Source organism: Notolepis coatsorum, assembly GCF_963971535.1.
Source record: "Notolepis coatsorum genome assembly, contig: SCAFFOLD_323, whole genome shotgun sequence".
Classification (NCBI taxonomy): Eukaryota; Metazoa; Chordata; class Actinopteri; order Aulopiformes; family Paralepididae; genus Notolepis; species Notolepis coatsorum.
The window spans coordinates 88,212-109,504 of record NW_028172472.1 but is presented as its reverse complement, the minus strand read 5'-3'; the positions used below and the strand labels follow the sequence as shown (position 1 = coordinate 109,504).

General features: G+C 42.2%; 1 protein-coding gene across 1 annotated transcript in view; it reads left to right on the top strand.

Annotated features, from left to right (window-relative positions):
- Positions 1-4,256: 4,256 nt before the first annotated feature.
- The window catches only part of LOC311248051 (uncharacterized protein), a gene marked incomplete at both ends in the record, with an annotated part of 105,185 nt that continues 88,148 nt past the window's right edge, over positions 4,257-21,293 (top strand). Inside the window, one exon of the mRNA XM_084339013.1 lies at positions 4,257-5,814. Coding sequence (XP_084195139.1) covers positions 4,257-5,814 — 1,558 coding nt within the window. The remainder of the gene's footprint in view (positions 5,815-21,293) is intronic.

The following is a 21,293-nucleotide window of genomic DNA, read 5'->3' as shown; positions in this document are numbered from 1 at the left end:
CTGTTATTATAAAGCATACAAAATATGTGGGAGACCCTGATGGAAACAAGACAAACGCCTTTCACAGGTCTGCATCCCCCCAACAATTGTACGTATTGAGCCGTACCGTATTGTACCCCTTCTGTAATCCGTCAAATAAAGTTCCCATTCACTCATTCATTCACCTGTCCACTTTTGTTCCTCCGCCACCGTGCACGCACGTAATTTCATTCAACCCGATATCATCATCATGCAATATGCGTCTGGTACTGTCTCCAAAAAACAAAGAATTGCAATAATAATTACTGTTCCTGGTGGACCCCAGGAAGACTAATAAAATCAAATAATGGGTCAAATTACTAAAATTATGATTCATGGTCGCTCACTAATTCGCCGTTATATAGAGATAAATGCATAGTCCATATGTGTCCTCAAAGATTTCCAGTTCCAGTGTTCCATTGTCCATTTTGCATGTATAACCAGCTATTATATATTTAATTAGAATATTAGAATTCATTATAGAATGATGATCAGTGCGGCTGTACCCCACAACATGGTTAATCCGCATTAGAAAAGATAAAGATTGCTGGTTCAACAGCATCTATAAGTGTGGTAATAACGCAGATATTGAGTGTATAATATTTCTGTGAATATGCGCGTGGTGCACGCCTCTGTATCCAACCAAAATTAAAACGATTGCTTCCAGCCCACGAGTCGCGCGTCAGCAGTGCGCACGGCGGTGCCCTGAGTGGTCGCGACGAGAAGTCAGGTACCCACGCCTCCTATATAGCACAATACAATAATATAATACCCGCTCCTACAACTGCTTATATAGCATAACATAATAATATAATATAACATAACACCCGCCTATCGTTAATGAACTAGATACATCCATCTAATCGTCAATGCATAGTCTGAAACTGCAATGCGAAGAGGGTTCAATCGTTTCTGGTTCCACAGACCCGCTCCCTCGCGCGGCCGCTTCGAAGGTTCAAAAGTCCGCTGAACCAGTACCCCTCCTCGCAGAGCAGGACATGGCCCCCCTACCACCAGTACACTAATTTCAATATAATATACCATTCTCTACTACACAACACCCAGAATATAAGAAGTCTGTACAATACAATACTCAACATTAAAATACGGGAATAAAATATCGGTATAACATAACTCATACGCTAACCACATTCATGGGTCCTTCGTAACTGACTAAGCTTATTCCTGGCCAGGATTGCAGCTGGCTGACGCAATCAAGAGACTAAATCAGGACAAATTAAGGCTGATCAACCATTAACCGTAAACTGTTCGTAATTCCCACGCACTTCAGCCCTACACAATCCATTTTTATGGCCATTAAAACAACTCTGACTATAGGGCCTAAGTCCCTGCTATATCCGTCAGGCCTCCCCGAGGTCTTATCTTTAATAAATGGGTCACTTCTAACTTATGACAGTACTTATTGCCTTTCAGAGAAGGACTTACCATTCAACACAAACAACAACAACAACAGCAGAGGGGGGAAAAAAGGACAGAATATAAAACACACTGCTTTTCATCGAGCACATCCACACAATCAAACCCTTATTGCTCTAACTTGGCAATTTGACTAAGCTTATCTTGAAGACTAATTGGATTGCAGTCGACTGATGCAAATGAGACACTATCCCAGGACTAAGAAAAGGCCGATCGCTCCTTTAATCGTAATATGGGCGTAATTCTCCCGCATTTCAGACCTGCAATCCACTTTATGTCTATACTCAATAACTGATTACCCTTAACTTAAATAAATGGGTTGGTTCTAGCCTAGTGTAGAGAAGGGAAAAAAAAAAAAAGAGAGAGTGGTGAGTGGGAAAAAAAAATTAAATAAAAAAGTTCTAGTTATAAATTGCACCTTGCAAATATCCATTTCAACAACACAATTCAATGGGTTTTACTTTTATTTTTAGCCACCTATTTACAAGACAATAATTGAGAATGCATCCACTCATAACGGCTGTTTTAACTATGCAGATTTCGACTTTTGCGTAACAGGCTTATCTGCTTACCTTTGAAAGTGGATCCTCTGTCTGAGTGGATGTCTTCCAGTCAATATCGTCCGTAAATAGCTAGGTCGGTAAGTCTGATTGAATGCCCACCAGGAACGCCAAATTGTCACGTTTTAGACTCAAACGTGAAAGTTGTAAAAGATACTTAAAGATATAAGAGATGAAACACTTTTGAAGGTATTTATTATAAAAAGTTTAACAAGCAATGTAATATAAAAGTGAATAAGCAAAGTATTTATACAAGGTGAATATAGCAAGGTACAATTTGAAATCTAGATTGTTACAACCGGCCGGTTGAGTATATTAAAGGAAATTATAAAAGTCAAGTCATTGTCTCAGTCCAGCATGTCTCCTCCGTTCCAGTCTGTGTCCAGTCCAAGTCAAAGCAGAAAAAGTCGAAGTGAAGTCAAGTGAAGTGAAGTGAAGTGAAGTCCCCCCTTGGCTCTGGGGGTGATCTTTATTAGCGATCCCATAGTTCAGTGTGTATGTGGTATCTCTTCTCAGTGCACGTTGTGTGTCTTGTGTATTGGGCAGCCTGTATGTCCGGCGTGCATGAGTGCATGTATCGCACGTTAACGTGTAAGTAGGTGCGTGTGTGGGTCTAAGATAACGATCTGTGATTTAATGGAGACTGGTCTTCGTGACCACTGAATGACCCAGTCGTATTTCACCCGGCTTATGGCATCCTGTTGAATTTATGTGATCGGCTAATCTGGTGGGTGAGCAAGGGTGTGTGTGTGTGTGTGTAGGTTTGTGTGTGTGTGTGTGTGTAGGTTTGTGTATGTGCTTTGAGGGTGTGGATGTGTGTGTGTGGGTTCGTGTGTGTGTGCTTGTGTGAGAGGAACGGTACCATGTACCAGGGGTCAGCCTGCAGGTCACTGATCTGTGAGTGGTCCTCTTGTCTGAGAGAGAGACGTAAAACCAGCTTTATATAGTGTAGTGATGGGAGAATGTCTCCGCTTATAAAATTACATGATACGTGTCATATTTCATCAGGGACAAGGGACTGTGTAATAATGTATAATTTAATAACATATATATATACGAATCTAATCTAATAAACATGAGAGCAGAATGAAGGACTGTGCCTAGAGGTTTGATGATGATGATGATGAATAGTTTTATTTTCGGTCTTTGTTTACAGATAAATGAAAAACACACGTGTGTACTTTCAAAAGGAAAAGAAAAAAAATCACAAATCACAAATGTACATATTCAAAGTAAGCTCACACACAAAATCCAAACTCAATGACCGAAAAAAGGAATAGGCTGAAGCACATGCTTATTTTTGCCTATCCTTTACAATTCTTATAAACTAAATATACTTTAATATAAGAGAAAATGTAAAAATATGCTGCAAGATGAAAGCAAATTCTTTAAGAGAAAAAAGAAAAGAGAAAATAAATGTTTGATGTTTTACTCAAAACTGTACTCCTGAATTATTTTATCCTTCAGGGCCTTTTTAAATCTCCCCTGAGAGGTACACAACTTCAACCCGTCACTAAGACTATTCCACAATTTAACTCCCAAAATTGAAACACATCTAGCTTTTACATTAGTTCTTACCTTTTTATATGTTTTAAGAATACACAACCCTCTTAAATTATACTTTCCTTCTCTTGGTTGAAAGAGACATTGAATACAAGCTGGTAGGTTCTTACTCTTAGCACGAAAAATGATCTCCAAGGTTTTTATGTAAACCATATCTATTTTATGTAACCATACGATATATGCAAGCAAATCATTGTAAACAATATCTCTAGCCCCTAGAGAACATTATTAATTTAGTTTTGTTTGCACAAGCTTATTATCCAAAGTGACTTACAAGTTCTGTATGACAAGTCATCAGGAAGGGTACAACTCTATCAGCTGAGTAGCTGTGTATCAAAGTGTTGAGTGCTACAGTGTAGGTTAGTTTATTACGACAAGTGCATGACAGTAAGGTTAGTTAGGGTTATATTTAATTTTCTTTATCCCTGCAGGACTTTTGTAATGGGTAAGAATTCTGATTGGGCTTTCCCAGTTTTCACATACTAGTCTCTCAGACAAATACTGTACTGTAGCTATGAAACCAACTGCAAATCCAGTGCTATATCTAGTCTATTTAAAAGAGGATAATGGTTAACTGTATCAAATGTATGACATTTTAAATTAAGATTTAATTATGTTGAATTTACAGTTACTTTAAATAGAAAATTAATGAAGAAATGTATTTATTATTTAACAGACATGGCCTCATCCAGCTATCTCTTTTCTGAAGAACAGTTCCTGTGCTCCATCTGTCTGGATGTCTTCACCGAGCCGGTCTCCATCCCTTGTGGACACACCTTCTGCAAGACCTGCATCACCAAGTACTGGGATAACAATGAACTGTACCAGTGTCCAATGTGTAAAAATACTTTCGATAAGAGACCAGATATCTTTGTCAATATTGTCCTATCAGAGATGGCACCTCAGTTCAGGAAGACCGTTCAAGAGAGCAGCCCAGAACAGCAACCTGCCAGACCAGGAGAGGTGACCTGTGACTTCTGCACTGGGAAGAAGATCAAGGCCATGAAGTCCTGCCTGGCGTGTCAGACTTCTTACTGTGAGATCCACCTGGAGCCTCATCAGAGAGTTGCAGCCTTGAAGAAACACAAGCTGATCAACCCTGTGGAGAACCTGGAGGACATGATGTGTAAGAAGCACGAGAGACCGCTGGAGCTGTTCTGTAGGACTGACCAGGCCTGTGTGTGTCAGTTCTGCACTGAGACAGACCACAAAACCCACGACACTGTCCCTCTAGAGAAAGAATACAGAGAGAGGAAGGATGAGATAAGGACACAAGAGGCAGATGTTCATCAGATGATCCAGGAGCGTGTGCAGAAGATCCAACAGATCAAACACTCGGTAGACCTCAGCAAGAACGAGGAAAAGAGAGAGATAGCAGACAGTGTCGAGGTCTTCACTGCTCTGGTGGCCTCCGTTGAGAGAAGTCAGGCTGAGCTCATTGAGGTGATTGAGGGGAGGCAGAAAGCAGCAGAGAAACAGGCTGAAGGCTTCATCAAGGAGCTGGAGCAGGAAATCACTGAGCTAAAGAAGAGAAGCACTGCGCTGGAGCAGCTCTCGCACACTGAAGACCACCTCCACCTCCTCCACAGCTTCCCATCTCTCTCCACCCCTCCACCCACCAAGGACTGGTCTGAGGTCAGTGTCCACAGTGATGTGAGTGTGGAGATGATGAGGAGAAGTGTGGCTCGGCTGGAGGAGACTCTCAGTGAAGAGATGGAGAAGCTGCCTGAAGTCAAGCTGAAGAGGATCCAGCGGTATGCAGTAGATGTGACTCTGGACCCTGACACAGCACATCCTAACTTCATCCTCTCTGATGATGGGAAAGAAGTAAAATATGGTGTTACACGGAAAGACCTTCCTGACAACCCAGAGAGATTTAACAAGGCAGCCATTGTCCTGGGAAAGCAAAGCTTCTCCTCTGGGAGATTCTACTATGAGGTTCAGGTTAAAGAGAACCCTGTGTGGGGTTTAGGAGTGGCCAGAGAGTCCATCAACAGGAAAGGACGTATCAGTCTGGGCCCTGACAATGGATACTGGACTATAATTCTGAGGAATGGTGATAAATATATAACTGCTGGAAAGAAAGCCCTGTCCCTGAGAGAGAAACCACAGGTGATCGGGGTGTTTGTAGATTATGAGGAGGGTCAGGTCTCCTTTTATGATGTGGAAGCCAGGGCTCATATCTATTCTTACACTGGCTGCACCTTCACCGATAAACTCTACCCATTTTTTTATTGTGAAAATAGTCTAATAATCTGCCCTCTTAACCTCTTTAGCCCGAGCGGCCCGTCAGTGGACCGCAAATGAATAATGTGTCCGGGTGGCAGAATTCAGTACTGTATCTACAAAACCTTCTGTTTAAATCATCTTCCATTTATTAATTTGCTTAGCTTTTTTGTACACGTGATCTCAAGAAGGTCCTGAACGAGCTCAGTATCAGTGTTTCATGTCTGGTCATTTTTAGCATGGTATTATTCACCGTCAAAAATGCAAAGAAAGATCATAATTTATATTCTCCTTTGTTTCATCACAATTTACTCAAGCCTAGTAACAGACACAGTATTTCTGACACTGTGATTACATTCCCTGAGATCCATAGATGTCCCTATAGATAGCAATGTGGAAAATAAAACAACAATGACAATGACAGCAGACATTATACATATATATCTGTAATGAGGAAGTGCAGAGAACGTGGGAATACAATAAAAGGACAGTCTAACGAGTGCAAGATTAATTTAATGCCTTTCTTCTGTTCTTGGTAACAGTCTTTTTTTTTTTTTAACTTACATTTTTATTTGCATTTTTGATTTACAAACATCTCAGACAATACAATTAAACAGACAGAAACAATAAAGAAAAAATTATAACATCAAAAAGAATAGTGATGCACCGATGTGGAAATGGTGGCCGATACCGATAACCGACATTAATATTGCTGTTCTGGCCGGCACCGACATCCACCGATGTCGACATCTCTGCACAGAAAACACCTTTTTATGATAATCAAACAAAGAGCTACTTTCCAAAACGCATACTTTTTTTTTACTTTTGTAACTTATTTTCAGAAATTACTGATATTTTGAAACAATTTAAGGCCAAAACATGTAAAAAGAAAAAATAATATTAAATTTTAATAAAAAAAAAGAAAAGATTTATATCGGCCCATATCGGCCCTATCTTGATATCGGGCCGATACCGATGTGTAAAAAAAAAACTGCCATATCGGCCGATATTATGTCAGCGGCCAATATATCGTGCATCACTAAAAAAGAAAACAGAAATAAAAGAGAGGGGGTGACATGGGTTCAACGGTCAATTCTATCTTTACCTTGTTTATTTACATTTCAATTTATTTTATAGTTCCCTTGTTCCCTTTTCATTTTTTTTTTTTAAACAATATGTTTATAGGTATTTTCTTTTTTTTTCAGTTTAACAGCATCAGTTCAACAACCATACAAAAGGAAATGCTGCCAACTGCCCCCCCCCCCCTCCCCGAGTTACAGAAAAATAGATGCATATTAACCCCCCCCCCCCCTGAAAAAAATATATAAAAAAAAAAAAAATCGGCCAGACCCCCCCTCCCTCCCCCCAGACTAGGACCTCGACAAATTCAGTTTTTTCTTTTTTTTTACACATTTTGAGAGTTTTGTAAACCCAGTTACACCCGTCTAACAGGTGCCCATACTTCTACACCAAACAAATAAATGTCTACCGTTACATCTTTTCTCTTCAAAGAGCAACTAATAACATTTACAGTATCATTCATTGCAATATATACCCTTCAGAAAGACAAAAGGGAGCTTCAATAATAGCCTATATCATCAACCTACTATGTAATCTGTTCTAAGTATTGCCTAAACCCAGCCCAGCATTTATCAAAGAGACGTGGTTTTTTCTTAAGATTGAACATTATTTTCTCTGATGCCATGTACGAAGAGATTTCACTAAGCCACATAGACATGGGGGGGGATTCAGCACTTTTCCACAGCATGGCAATACACTTGTTCCCTGCAATCATGGCCAATTTAATGATCCGCACCTTGCCTCTCTTATCTGGAGAAATGTCAGACATGTCTCCTAATAATGCTAATTTAGGTGTACATGGGATCTCAAGGCCTGTGACCTCTTCGAGAGTCTCCCAAATTGAGCCCCAGTAAGGTCTCAGTTTGTTACATTCCCAGAACATGTGGAGCAGGCTACCTGTTTCCGTTGAGCACCTAGGGCAAAGGTCAGAGATAGCCTCATTCATCCTGTGAAGTCTTTCCGGCGTAAAATAGGTTCTATGGAGAATGTTAAATTGCATAAGTTTATGTCGAGTGTTATATGAAAAAGATAGTGCAGACTCACATAGTGATTCCCATTCATCTTCATCAAAGGTACAGTCCAGGTCCCGCTCCCATTTGTTCTTGGCATTTAGGGGTATAATTTCTGTACTGGTCAGGATTCTATCATATGTTAATGATAGGATGCCTCTAGTGTGAATAACTCCTTTTAGAATATCATCTATGAGGAGGGGTTTTGGAAGAGTGGAGTTTCCTCCCTGACCTGTACCTATGAAGTGTCTGACCTGTAGGTATTTAAAGAAATTAGTAGTTGGAAGGTGGAAGGCGGCACGTAACTGTTCAAAGGACATAAGTATGTTATTATCAAATAGGTCCCCAAAAGTTTTAATTCCCTGAGTGTACCACTTCTTGGTGATGCCATCTCTAAGTGATTCTGGCAAAGCTGGATTGTTGTGGAAGGGAGTCTTCCTGTGAAATGCAATAAAGCTACCAAGATGTGTCTGAATCTCAAACCATGTTCTTGCTGTGTGTTTAATAAATGGGTTATCTGAACAATTCTTCAGGGTGTGGTACTTCCTGATAAAAGGAATTCCGGCCAGCGGTACGTCCATCGTATGGCATTGTTCTATTTGTCTCCAGGCAGGGGAATTAGTCGACTCATTCTGCCAAATCCACAGAGCCCTTGTCTGTGCAGCCCAGTAATAGCGTTGGAAGTCCGGGAGTTTCAGTCCACCACACTGGGGGGAATTATATAGGGTTTTAATTTTAATTCTAGGGACCTTCCTTCTCCATATGAATGCAGATATTATCCTTTGTAATTTCTTGAAGAAGTTCTTATGTATAGATATAGGGAGGGTTTGAAAAAGATAGAGACATTTAGGTAGGATGTTCATCTTAATGCAGTTCGCACGTCCGATTAGCGAGAGAGGCAGCTGCATCCATCTATCTAGGTCCTTCTCCACCTTTTTAAGTAGTGGGTCATGATTTAGTAAGAAAATTGTATCTATTTGGTTCGGGATTTTTAGACCCAAATATGTTACAAATTGTGAGTTCCACTGGAAGGGGAAATTGGACCTTGGCATTTTTTCGGCAAGTGAGTTAAGTGGCATGGCCACGCTTTTTTGTGCATTAATCTTGTAGCCTGAGATTACATTATACTTTGACAGTGTTTCCATAAGGGCAGGCATGGATGAGTCGAGATTGGTTAGAAACAGGACTATGTCGTCCGCGTATAAAGAGATGACATGGCTCTCAGGACCCACCTTGACCCCACTAATAGCTTTATGTGACCTTATTGCTATAGCCAGGGGTTCGATTACCAGCGCAAAAAGTGTCGGGGAAAGAGGGCAACCCTGCCTAGTACCGCGCCTTAGAGGGAAAGAAGGTGAAATCTCTGAGTTGGTCTGTATCCCAGCGTTTCCGTTAGCCGGTAATTACCGGTATTTGACTGGCAAAATCTGTTGAAGTCCGACATATTTAATCTCTCCGGTCATAGTGTCCGGTGAAAATAGTTCCCTCTGGGCACAGTTTGATTATTTGAATTGTATTTGGATGGGCTGGAGTTGGGTGGCCTATGCGATGAACGAAACAATCATTGAGTTTGTTGTCGTTGCTTCGCTCAGCGAGAGCTTGCTGCTGGATTTGCGGAAGGCATGCAGCTGCAGACCCACAGAACCCACCAGCTTTGCTGGCACAGTGCGGTCCCCAGACCTGGAAAGCTGCTCTGCGGGTCTGCAGCTGGATGCTTCTTGCAAACTAACTGCGGCCGGCTCGCGCTGATAACAGCTTTCATTGTTGGACCGGCTGCTTGGTGGAGCAACGATGAAACGAATGTAATGAATCGTTCGTCGCATGGGCTATTTAATTTTGGCCTGTTTTGGTACGGTTCGGGTGGTCAAGTTGTGCTTGGAGGGAGTTGTTTTCACCGGACATTATGACCAGCACCAAGTCGTTGGGAGTTGGAGATATACATCACGCAAACCCACGATAATGTTGCCGCCTCTCTCTGCAAAATTTCTCAGTTCTTCGCTTGATATAATTAATACAAATGTCCAATATAACGGAATTCGTTAGCTCATAAAAATGTGATTATAACAGACTGCTGTTTAGTGTCGGACCGACTGCCCACATACGCGGTCTATTTTATTTCAAGTCAGCAGCAGCACGGAGTATCGAGGGACTTATTTTATTTTGAATATATTAATGACTATACGCAAAAGTAGCCTCGTTTTAAGTAATAATATTATAAATCTACATGCCTTGAGGATGACATTCTTTATATAGCCTATATCAATTGTTTTAAAGCTCAATAAACTATGACCGGAATTAATCTCATTTGTCCGGTAGATTGAAATCTTGCAGGTCACGGAGACCGGCAACAATTTTTTCTAACGGAAACCCTGCTGTATCCTGGCTGTAGGGTTAAGGTACAGCATATGGATCATTCTTAGCATATTTGGGCCAAAGTTCATTTTTTGTAGAACAGTGAAGAGAAAGTGCCACTCTACTCGGTCAAATGCCTTCTCCGCGTCCAACGAGATCGCTATGACTGGGTCTTCTATGGATTTGGCACAATGCGTCAAGTTAAGAAATCTTCTCACGTTGTCTATTAATGAGCGATTTTGTATGAAACCGGTCTGGTCCGTATTAATAAGTGAGGAGGTTACTCTCTCAAGTCGAGTGGCTATGATTTTAGTAAATATTTTATATTCGTTGGAAAGGATCGAAATTGGTCTGTACGACCCGCATAAGGTAGGGTCCTTCCCTGGTTTTGGCAGGACTATAATAAGAGCTTGCTCAAGGGTATCAGGTAGTTGGTCATTCTCAATAGAGTAGTTGAACATTTCTAGGAGAGGGTCTATCAATTTGCTAATAAATGCCTTATAGAAGTCTATGGAGAAGCCGTCCGGCCCTGGAGCTTTCCCTGGCGTCAGTTTTGATAAGGCATCTAGTATTTCTTGCTTAGTTATCGCCTCGTCAAGGACCCCCCTTGTGCCTTTTGTTATCGTAGGTATGTCTAGGTTGTCCAAGAACTCACACATCTCCTGTCTCTTCTCCCCCTGCGAGGAGTAGAGAGACTTGTAGAAGTCTGAGAAGGCCCGATTTATGAGCAGTGGGTTCCGGGTCAACTCCCCTTTGTCGCTTACCCTAATGGCCGGAATACACCTAGCGGCATCCTCCCTTCTAATTTGCCACGCTAGTAGTTTCCCTGCCTTGTCACCCTGCTCATAGTAGCGATGTTTCAACCTTGACATAGCGTTTTCTACCTCTCGCGAGGTGATAGTGTTATATTCTGCCTTTTTTGCCGTTATCTGAACCAATAAGGTCTGTGATTGTAATAGGGAGTGTTGATTTTCAAGCGCTTTTATATCAGACTCTAGTGAGCGTAATTTGGTTTGATATTGTTTCTTTTTCCAGGAAGAGTAACTAATAATGTAGCCTCTTATGTAAGCTTTAAGGGTCTCCCATACTATAGCTGGTGAGGCCGAGCCCCTATTACTCAATAAATACCAGTCCAACTGTTTGTTAATTAATTTGACAAAATCCTCATCGTTATTTAGAAAATTAGGAAACCTCCAGCGTTTGGAGTTTGTGTGAGAGTCGCTTAAGGCTATTTTAGTCAAAAGGGGGGCGTGGTCTGAGTGTGTCATGGCTAAGTATTCGCAGGACGAAACAAGATGGAGTTTTGCTGTATGTATAAAGAACGTATCAATCCTAGAGTAGCTGTTGTGCATGTGTGAGTAGAAGCTGTATTCCCTTTGAGATGCATGCCCCTCCCGCCATGTATCCAACAAATTAAGATCCATAAGTTCTTTTTTAAGAGCCTTGGCCGCTGAGGTCAAAGGTTTAGGGGTAGGGGAGGATCTGTCCATAGCAGGGTCTAATACCAGGTTAAAGTCACCACCAATTATAAGTTCTGAAGGGGCGCATGTCACTTTAAGAAAAAGGTTCACATAGAAGTTAGGGTCATCGTGGTTCGGACCATATACATTCAGCATAGTGACCAGTTGGTCTCCCATATATCCCCTGACTAAAATATATCTTCCCCCTTTATCCTTTTCAACTAGGTTCGGTTGGAAGGGGATCCCTCTTCTTACCAGAATAGCCACCCCCCTTGCTGACGATGTGAATGAGGAGAAAAATATTTGCCCTTGCCATTGTTTCCCCAGTTTACTGTGCTCTGCGTCATCCAAGTGAGACTCTTGCAGGAAGGCCACGTCTATTTGATGTCTTCTGATGAAGCTAAGCACTTTACGGCGTTTAACTTGCCGGTTAAGACCATTAATATTCCAACTCAGAAACGAGTATGTCATTCACCCATGTGGTTGGTATAGCTGTTTAGTAGGACACTGGGATACCTGAAAACATGGTATACAATACCTAGATGTGTAAACATTATAAACCAATTCACAAAAACAGTCCTGTCTGAACCCCTCCCTTTTCCCCTTAATGCCCCCCCCCCCCCCCCCCCCCCCCCCCCTTCCCATAAAAAAAATAAATCCCCCTGGCCTATAAATCCTCCCGTAATCTTGCGTAGTACCATACCCTATCCTACCAAGCGGAGCCGGGCTCCCTACCAGGTTTAGGTTAAGTAATTAAAGGTGTGGGTACGAACATCTCCTTTAAGCATTTCAAAACATGTATATATATATACACACCCTTCTTTTTTTTTAATATCTTTTTTTTTTTTTTTCAGGGGTAATATCAACGCTTAAAATGCATAAATGTAATGTGCACACATGTATGAATAAACATGTACACCTACATATACCCATTAGCACATAACCGTCTTGAAATTAAACTTAGTAATATGAACTCACAACAAAAGGTCCCGTGAGGCTTAACAACATCTCAAGTCCAGTGTCGCCAATAACGACATGTATTACCCGGCGGTTAACATTTCAAAAAGTAATTAGAGTATGAGGCTTATTGCCTGGTATGTGTCTTTATTTACCGCTCCTTTATGGTCGAGTGACGACCGCTGGATCACTTCAGCATAGCCGGGTGGTGCTTACTCAGATACGTCTCTGCCGACCCCGGAGAAGTAAAAGTACGTCTGCCCTCCGGTAGCTCCACGCTCAAGTTAGTGGGATGGAGCAGCTTGAAGGATACGTTGTTCTCGTGTAGCTTCTTCTTCAACGGCATGAAGGCTTTTCTCTTCTTGTAGAGGGCCGTGGACATATCCTTGAAGATCTTGATAGTAGAATTACCGTATGCCAGTGATTTCTTTTTCCACGCCGCGTCCAGGATTCTCGTCACATCGGTGAAGCGGAGTAGCTGGATCACTATGGCTCGGGGGAGGCTGCCTTCTTCGGGACGGCGTTGGAGCGTACGGTGAGCCCGCTCTATCTCAATGGTTTGCCCGGTGTCCAGCTCCAGTATTTTGGGGAGCCATTCCTGTAGGAAATCGATAGAGCTTTTCCCCTCCACACCTTCTGGGAATCCCACCAGTCGCAGATTCTTTCTTCTCCCTCTGTTTTCCAATTCGTCCAGCTTTTCCCTCAGACCGCAGATCTCCTCCTCTGTGTCTTTCCTATGATCGCTGAGGTCTTGTTGTAGGTAGTTGAGGCTATCACCGAAGCTAGCTTGCACTCCCTCCATTTCCTTAACACGTTGCCCCAGTGCCTGGTTGTCACTGATAAGTCTTTCCACCGAGATGCTTAGAGAGTTCATCTTAAGTTCCATCATGGCTTGAATTCTGTCGAATACTTTCTCCAGTTCCCCAGTAAACCATATCGGCGGTGTTTCATCGTTAGCTTCGACGTTAGCTGCATTAGCTTCCCCGTTAGCCGGTGCGTTAGCTCCTTGCGGTCTCACTAGCACTATTGCTAACGTGGGCGATGTCACCGTCTTCCTGCTCGGTTCGGTCCTTTTGGGTGGCATTTCTTTGTTGGTTATGTGCTTAATAAGCGTGGGTTGACATAAACTGAAGTAACAGTCTTGATAGTGGTACACATAGTGGTACACTCTTAGAATTCGGAGAGCCTGTACAACTCGTCTCCGACCATCCCTGCCGCTTGCTCGCAGGTGTCTTAATCAGTCCCAAAGGTAAAAACGCGACAGCAGCCTAACGGGACACCATATATGACCAGACGTCAAAATGAATATATTATAAATTGTAGCAAATTAAATAATAAAGAAAATAAGAAATTAAACATAAATACATTCTCAAATATTACACTTACAAACTGAAATAACATATAAATGATGAAACCATATAATGGCCACATATAATATAATAATATAATAATAATAATTATAATAATAATAATAATTATAATAATTATAATAATTATTATAATAATTATAATAATAATAATAATATAATAATATAATGGCCACAGTTACATACAATGCTGTTGGGTAGAGAGACACTGGGGGCGAAGTGGAATTGCTGTACATGCTTTTAACCAGCAGGGGGCAGTGGTGTATCACAATAAGAATGCCAACTATACAGTTACGCATTTGGAGCACTAGGTGGCACTGTAGATATTCAAATGACTAATGCCCTCCAGTAGGGAGAGGGAGAGAGAGGAAGGCAAGGGGAGAAGGAGAGAGAGAGAGAGAGATTTCATTCAGAGATCATCTCTCTCTTCTGATTTCTCTGTTTGGCTTTGGCAATATACACGTATGTTTCCCATGTCAATACAATTTAATTGAATAGAGAGAGAGAGAGAGAGAGAGAGGGGGGGGGGGCAAGGCAGAGAAGAAGAGGGGTTGGGAGGGAGGGTGTTTGGATTATGCTTTTTTCCTCCTAACAGTTTTCCAATCCTGTCCTGCGCCAAGTAATTTCACAGTGACTTGGCAGTTGACTCGCAACTGTTAGCAGCCCTAGTCAGACGATTTATAAACCTCTCTGCTATGCTTATTAGCAGCGCCGAGACAATGATAGGCTTATTTTTGTAAGAGACTGTCACGACAATCAAACACACGCACCATGGTTTTCAATCGTTATTACCACTTTAGTCTCAGTGAAGGGCCAGCAGTACATTAATGCAGTTAATCTCATGTCTACATCCGGAGTTTCCTTTCATTTAAAGGGAAAATCCACCCTAAAAGCAGAGTTTACCTTGACTTTCACGTTCCAGTGATCCTTGTGGAGTGTGGACAGCTCGAGTCAGTGTCTATAAACACGAGACAACTGACCAAACAACCGTCTCTCTCTCTACACTGGAAATCAGATCTAGATGATTGTGACTGGTTGAAGAAATTCAAAACAACCCGGCATGTTTTCCCTCCTCTATTAAAAGATAAGATAAGATATTCCTTTATTGATCCCCTTGTGGGAAATTCAGGCATCATAGCTGCATGGGGGAGGGGGGGGGGGAGATACAGGTATGGGCAGCCAGGGTAATAGTAGAAGATATAAATACAGGCAATAACATTATAGTACAGTAGAAAAAGTAAGCAGTGTAAACAATATAATTAACTCGGAATATACGTATCTGAGCAAGTAGGCGGTGTGATCAAAGGTGCGGATGAGGGTCTGTATGCCCTATCAGTTATATTATACGTAATCTGAATATATACTATGAGTAAGTAAAGTATACATACAGTAACCATACTGTACACACTAAGACCCTTCTCCTGCACAGTGCTAGACGTGGCGTGAAGAAACGTCTGGGCAGAGTGAGACTGAGGGCCCTTTCTCACTCACTCATTCTGTCCGTACCGGTCGCGTACCGCCCTCATTCCGGGTCAGAGTGCGAACCCCCCTCTCCCCCCTCTAGTTTGTGTACACACTGCAGTCTTGGTTCGCTTCGGGTTCTGTTTACGGTTTGCCTTTTGAGCGTTTACGCTTGCCGTAGGCGATGATGTCACGTTCAAAAATGTAAACGGGAATGTCTTAACACGACTGCGGACTCTGGATGCTGATATAAAATGAACAAATGCCAATAAATATGAAGTTATATTTGAACCTCTGTTGTCAAGCCTTGTCAATATAACCCACCCCATTTTATCACGAATGGATGGTGTTGTAGAGTCCGCTTTTGAGCGTTTTAAGGACAGTGCTAAGCTAACGGCTGAATGAATGAATGAATGAATGAAAACTTTATTTAACAGATTGCAGAATGGGTACAATACAGTACGGCTCAATACATACAATTGTTAAGGGGATGCAGACCTGAGAAAGACGTTTGTCTTGTTTCCATCAGGGTCCCCCATTTTCAATTCATATAGACATTTATGACATACACAACATACATGACATTTATGGCATAGGGACATATAGGTATTTAGTACTGATGCATTTGTGACATAAACGGTATTCAAATATGCAGTACTGTTACCCCTAGATCCTGACAGAGTATATACATATGATGGGGAGGGGACTGTACATTAGGAGGGGGTGGGTGGGTGGGAGAGAAATATACATACGGCGGGGAGGGAATATATACATGCGGTGGGGAGGAGACTGTCTATTAGGAGGTGGTGGGGGTTTTGGGCATTTAGTTAGCTTAGCCTTTACTAGTAACATTGCTGCATCGATTATATGCATTATATTGAATGTCATTGATCTACTGGTCGACCACGGCCGACTGGTTGGGCACCACTGGTCTAATAGAAATAAATGCATTCAAACAAGAAAGTATAGTATACAGCAATGGCTAACGGCTAACGCTAGTTAGCTAGCCTGTTCAGAAGCTAACATTATCCCATCGCTTGTGGCAATTATATTGCATGTCATTGATCTACTGGTCGACCACGGCCGACTGGTTGGGCACCACTGGTCTAATAGAAATAAATGCATTCGAACAATGTATAGACATAGCAATGGCAAACAAAATTGCCAGGCCTAACCGCCCCCACTGAGACCACCTATTTCACCGGCCCCGGTTCAGCGCCCCCGGGGACGAATCAGCGGGGGGCGGGGACGGGGGACAGCGTTCTCACTCAGACAGACACACCCTTTTCTGATGCGAGCCGGGTCTGATTCGACACAGAGCAGTGAGTGAGAAAGGGCCCTAATACCTACTATAGGGATCAATCTGCTGCTCCTCTGAGCAGTGTGTACTGTACTGTACTGTATACAGTATGCAGTAGCCTGGAACAAGGCCTTGTGTCATACAAAAGATTACAGTAGCCTATAGAGAGACTGGGATTAGGACATTTAAACCCCAGACACACCAGGAAACCCCTCGGATAGCCTACAAACCCCAATCCAACCAGTAAACAACAGCAGGGGGTGGGCCTGGGGGTCAAGCCCACACGTTGTTTACACTTTACCCCGTGTAGCAGAGGGGTATTTAGAGGGAGGGGGGCTCATCGCCTTGTTAGCATCAATTATTCAATTCCCTCTCGATTTCTACAATTGGAGGCCTTTCGCTCTATGTGTAATTCTCTTTCTTCCAACATGGCTGCCTGTAACCTGCCTTCTGTCTGTCTGTCTGTCTGTCTGTCTGTCTGTCTGTCTGTCTGTCTGTCTGTCTGTCTGTCTGTCTGTCTGTCTGTCTGTCTGTCTGTCTGTCTGTCTGTCTGTCTCCTAAGGTAGCCTATGGAAACATTAAATTCTACTCAAGTACCAAAGTATTTTTGATAATGAATGTACTTAGATAGTGCATGTAAAGGTACAATACGCATTTCATAAAATGTTTTCTGTATTTCATTGTTGTTTCTGCACGTAGTTTTCCTAAAAAAGGAGGCCTTGCACTAGGGGTGTAACGGTACACAAAAACCACGGTACGGTATGTACCTCGGTTTTGAAGTCAAGGTTCGGTACGGGTTTTCAGTACAGTGGGGGAAAGTTTGGCTTTCCATGTTCCACTCAGGGGTGATGTAGTGTGCAGTAACTAATTGTACTTGTAGGGCTGTCAATGAATATTCTATATTGAAATTAATAATCGACTTGTAAATAAAAAATAAAAATAAAAAATTATTATATTAGATTGTGAAAAAAACAGCCCCCGGTGGGCGGTCGTTAGTGGTTAACATACCGCTGTATTCGTTCGGTACACTACACAGCCGTTCGGTACGGTACACACGGAAACGGTTCGGTTCGGTACGGATACGTGTACCTTTACACCCCTACCTTGCACGGAATGTTTGCGTAGTTCTCTCTCTTTCAACATGGATGCCTGTAACCATTGGTAACAACTTTCTGAAGAAAATGTCTGATTTCTGTGCCGTGGCCCGTGGTAGAGCAGGTGAAATATTGGAAAAGCATGATGGTGTTGTGACTTATTTACGAGACACCAAATTATAAAACTTTTGTTGATATATTTCTCACGTATCATTTGCTGTTTCTTCCAAGGCCTTATTATTTCATCCCTGCTTGTCGTCTGTACGGAATGAGTAGAATGACCGGCATGGACCCTCCATGTCAGAAGAAACAGTTGCTATGTGCAGAAAAAACGGTTGCAATGTGTTGATATATGATAAATATATAAACAGATATGTTGTAATTTGCTGTCTTATTACTGGATCTTATTTTTTTTGGATCCACTTTTTTTTCTCCTTTTTCTATTTTTCTCCCATCCCAATTTAGCTGTGCCAATTCTCCCCTCCCCTGAACTGGCCGGTTGTAGGGAGGATAGAAGCCTTGCATCACGTGTCCCCTCCGATACATGTGGATGTGGAGGCAGCCTGTCACATCTTTTCACCTGCCAGCGCGGACTCTCATTGGCGAGGTGTAACGTGTGGGAGGCTCTCACTACCCCCGCCATTTTCCTGTCTCTGCTGTGCAGGTGTCCCCCAACCGACCTGTAGGAGTCGCTGTCCACAACGTCCAGATTACCACCCATCGACTTCCACCCGCTGACTCTGCCAATGAGTTAGTATGACGGCCGGCCCAAGCCGGAGGCAACGCCGACAGCCGTAGTCGAACCCGGTGTCTCTTGCGTTGGTGACGAGCGCAATGTCCACTGCGCCACCCAGCCACTGTGTCTTATTACTGGATTTTGTAAACAAGTCTCAGTAGAAAAGTGATATCATGTGTTTTACCTGCTCTACCACTGCACAGGGATCAGGGCCCTCATTCATCAACGTGACGTAGAAAATGTTCTATTTCCACACGTAAGCACAGAATTTAGAATGTGTGTACGCACAGAAATATTGGGATTTATCAACCGTGCGTACATAGGTCCTATGCTCCTCCGTGTTGATAAATACCTCTTTGTTCTACCGTCAATGCTCGTGCATGATTATCCATATATGGTCATGAAACACCCCCCTTGGGATGTGAAATAATGGACTGACCCGAGCGGAACTCTGAGAAACTCCACGGGAGCGATTGTTCACTGAGGCGCTGCCGAACCAAGAAGACACAACGCGTGTTATGGGATAAATAAAAGGCGGACTTGTACACGGTGATGTTAGATATCAACGGCTCCCTAAGACCATTGCTGCAATTCTGCCTGGACAGCTCAAAATACTAATAAAGACCGTTCGTTGACCACTGTTTGGCGTTGGTTGTGTGTCATTATAACCGTGCTGGAATATGACTGCCTTTTCCTGTTTTGTTTGATTAATACCCAGGGATTAAAGTTCTCCTCAATTTTATTCCAAATCGCGACGGATTTTCCGTCAATTCTCTACCTGCTGCATATGATTTCTAGAGGCATACAATCTATTCTGATGTCAGTATTGGGTAGCCTATATAAACAATAATACGAGAGCATATACAAGAACAATGAATCTCACTGCCATGTATGATGTAGCCTATACGCCATGTGTAGCCTGCCTATATGTGATCAATACAAACTTGAACTTGAATTCCATCATGTCTGTGTGCGGGTCACTGCGGGAACTCACAAGGCTGTTGTCACAATGTAAATAAGAACGTGCACTGAAAAGTTACAGTATGTACGTAGTTGGTTGATTATTTGTATGACAGTCAGTAAACCCTTGCAAAAAGTATCAGTTTTATTTAATGAATTGAAAACATTCAGCATCGCCTTCCTCCCGGCATGCAGCAACGACATGTATTAGGCAAATGCGCATCGCAACATTGACTGAGTGGAATCCCTTTCTATTCACATAACTGCATTTGTGATGGAGCTTTGACAGCTACAGTAACAGTCTATTGCTCAATCCATCTCCAATATCACGATGGACCGTGCCGGTGGCAAAGACCCGAGGGTGGAGAGGACTTGAATGAATTCCATCATCATATTTATATGTTGTGTCTGTCCACTATGTTTGTTACTTTGTTATCCCCCCCCCCTATCTATGTAAAGCGACCTTGGGTCTCTTGAAAGGTGCTATATGAAATGAAGCTATTATTATTATTATTATTATTATTATTATTATTATTATTATTATTATTATTATTATTATTATTATTATTATTATTATTATTATTATTATTATCACATCTGTGCGGGAGCTCACAAATAGACTGTTAGTCTCAGTGAAGTTTCAACGGAGGTCATCTATTCTAACCAACAAATTGAAGTAGAAAGCATTTCGTGACCAATCTTATTTGGAAACATGACACACAAAATAATTCGCTTTTTATTTGAAACAATATTTAATCGCGTTTGGAGGTTGGTGTTTTGCGTCTGCCCCCCCGTGCCAAACAAGCAGGCCAACCTCTTGTTTGCGTGTGAGCCCGTTATAATTACACTACTGTCGCTATTTTACAATGAACTATAATGAATTACGGGTCATACAGAAGTTGAACACTAATGCACGGAAGCCTATTTCCGCGTTGAAACTAATGCAGAACTGAGGAGCGCTTATGCCGTAGTAACGATGTTCTACCACTGGGCGTCAGCTACGCATGCTCCGAGCTGTGCGTAAATATAAGCACGAAGTCAAGTTCAAGTTGAAATTGATGAATCCCACACTTTGCTTAGAAATGGTCGTACGCACAGGTTAAGCACATATCTGTGCGTAAGTCACGTTGATGAATGAGGGCCCAGGCCTTTTCTTTAGAAAGGTGGTTATGGGGGACCCTGATGTAAACAAGACGAAAGTCTTTCTCTGGTCTGCATCCCCTTTGTGTGTATTGAGCCGTACTGTATTGTACCCATTCTGCAATCTGTTAATAACATTTTCAATCAATCAAACAGGAAGAGAGAAAACTACATAAACATTCCGTGCAAGGCCTCTATTCTATAGATAGATAGATAGATATGTAGATAGATAGATACTTCTATAGTCCTATAGCCTCTATAAACCATATGTATTTCATGTTGCCAGTCCTATAGTCCTATAGCCTCCATAAACTATATGTATTTCATGTTGCCAGTCCTATAGTCCTATAGCCTCTATAAACCATATGTATTTCATGTTGCCAGGCCCGGGGTCTTTCTCTGGAGTCTGGGGAAGATCCTCTTTGTGTTCTTTGGACGTGATCACAGCTGATGTCAAAGCAGAAGAATTCACAGAGAGATCGTCAGCCGTGAGATAACTCACGTACACGACAAGGAGAGTTACCGAGTTAGAGAGATCAAAGAAGCCTGTTGAACATCTTACCTTAAATTGG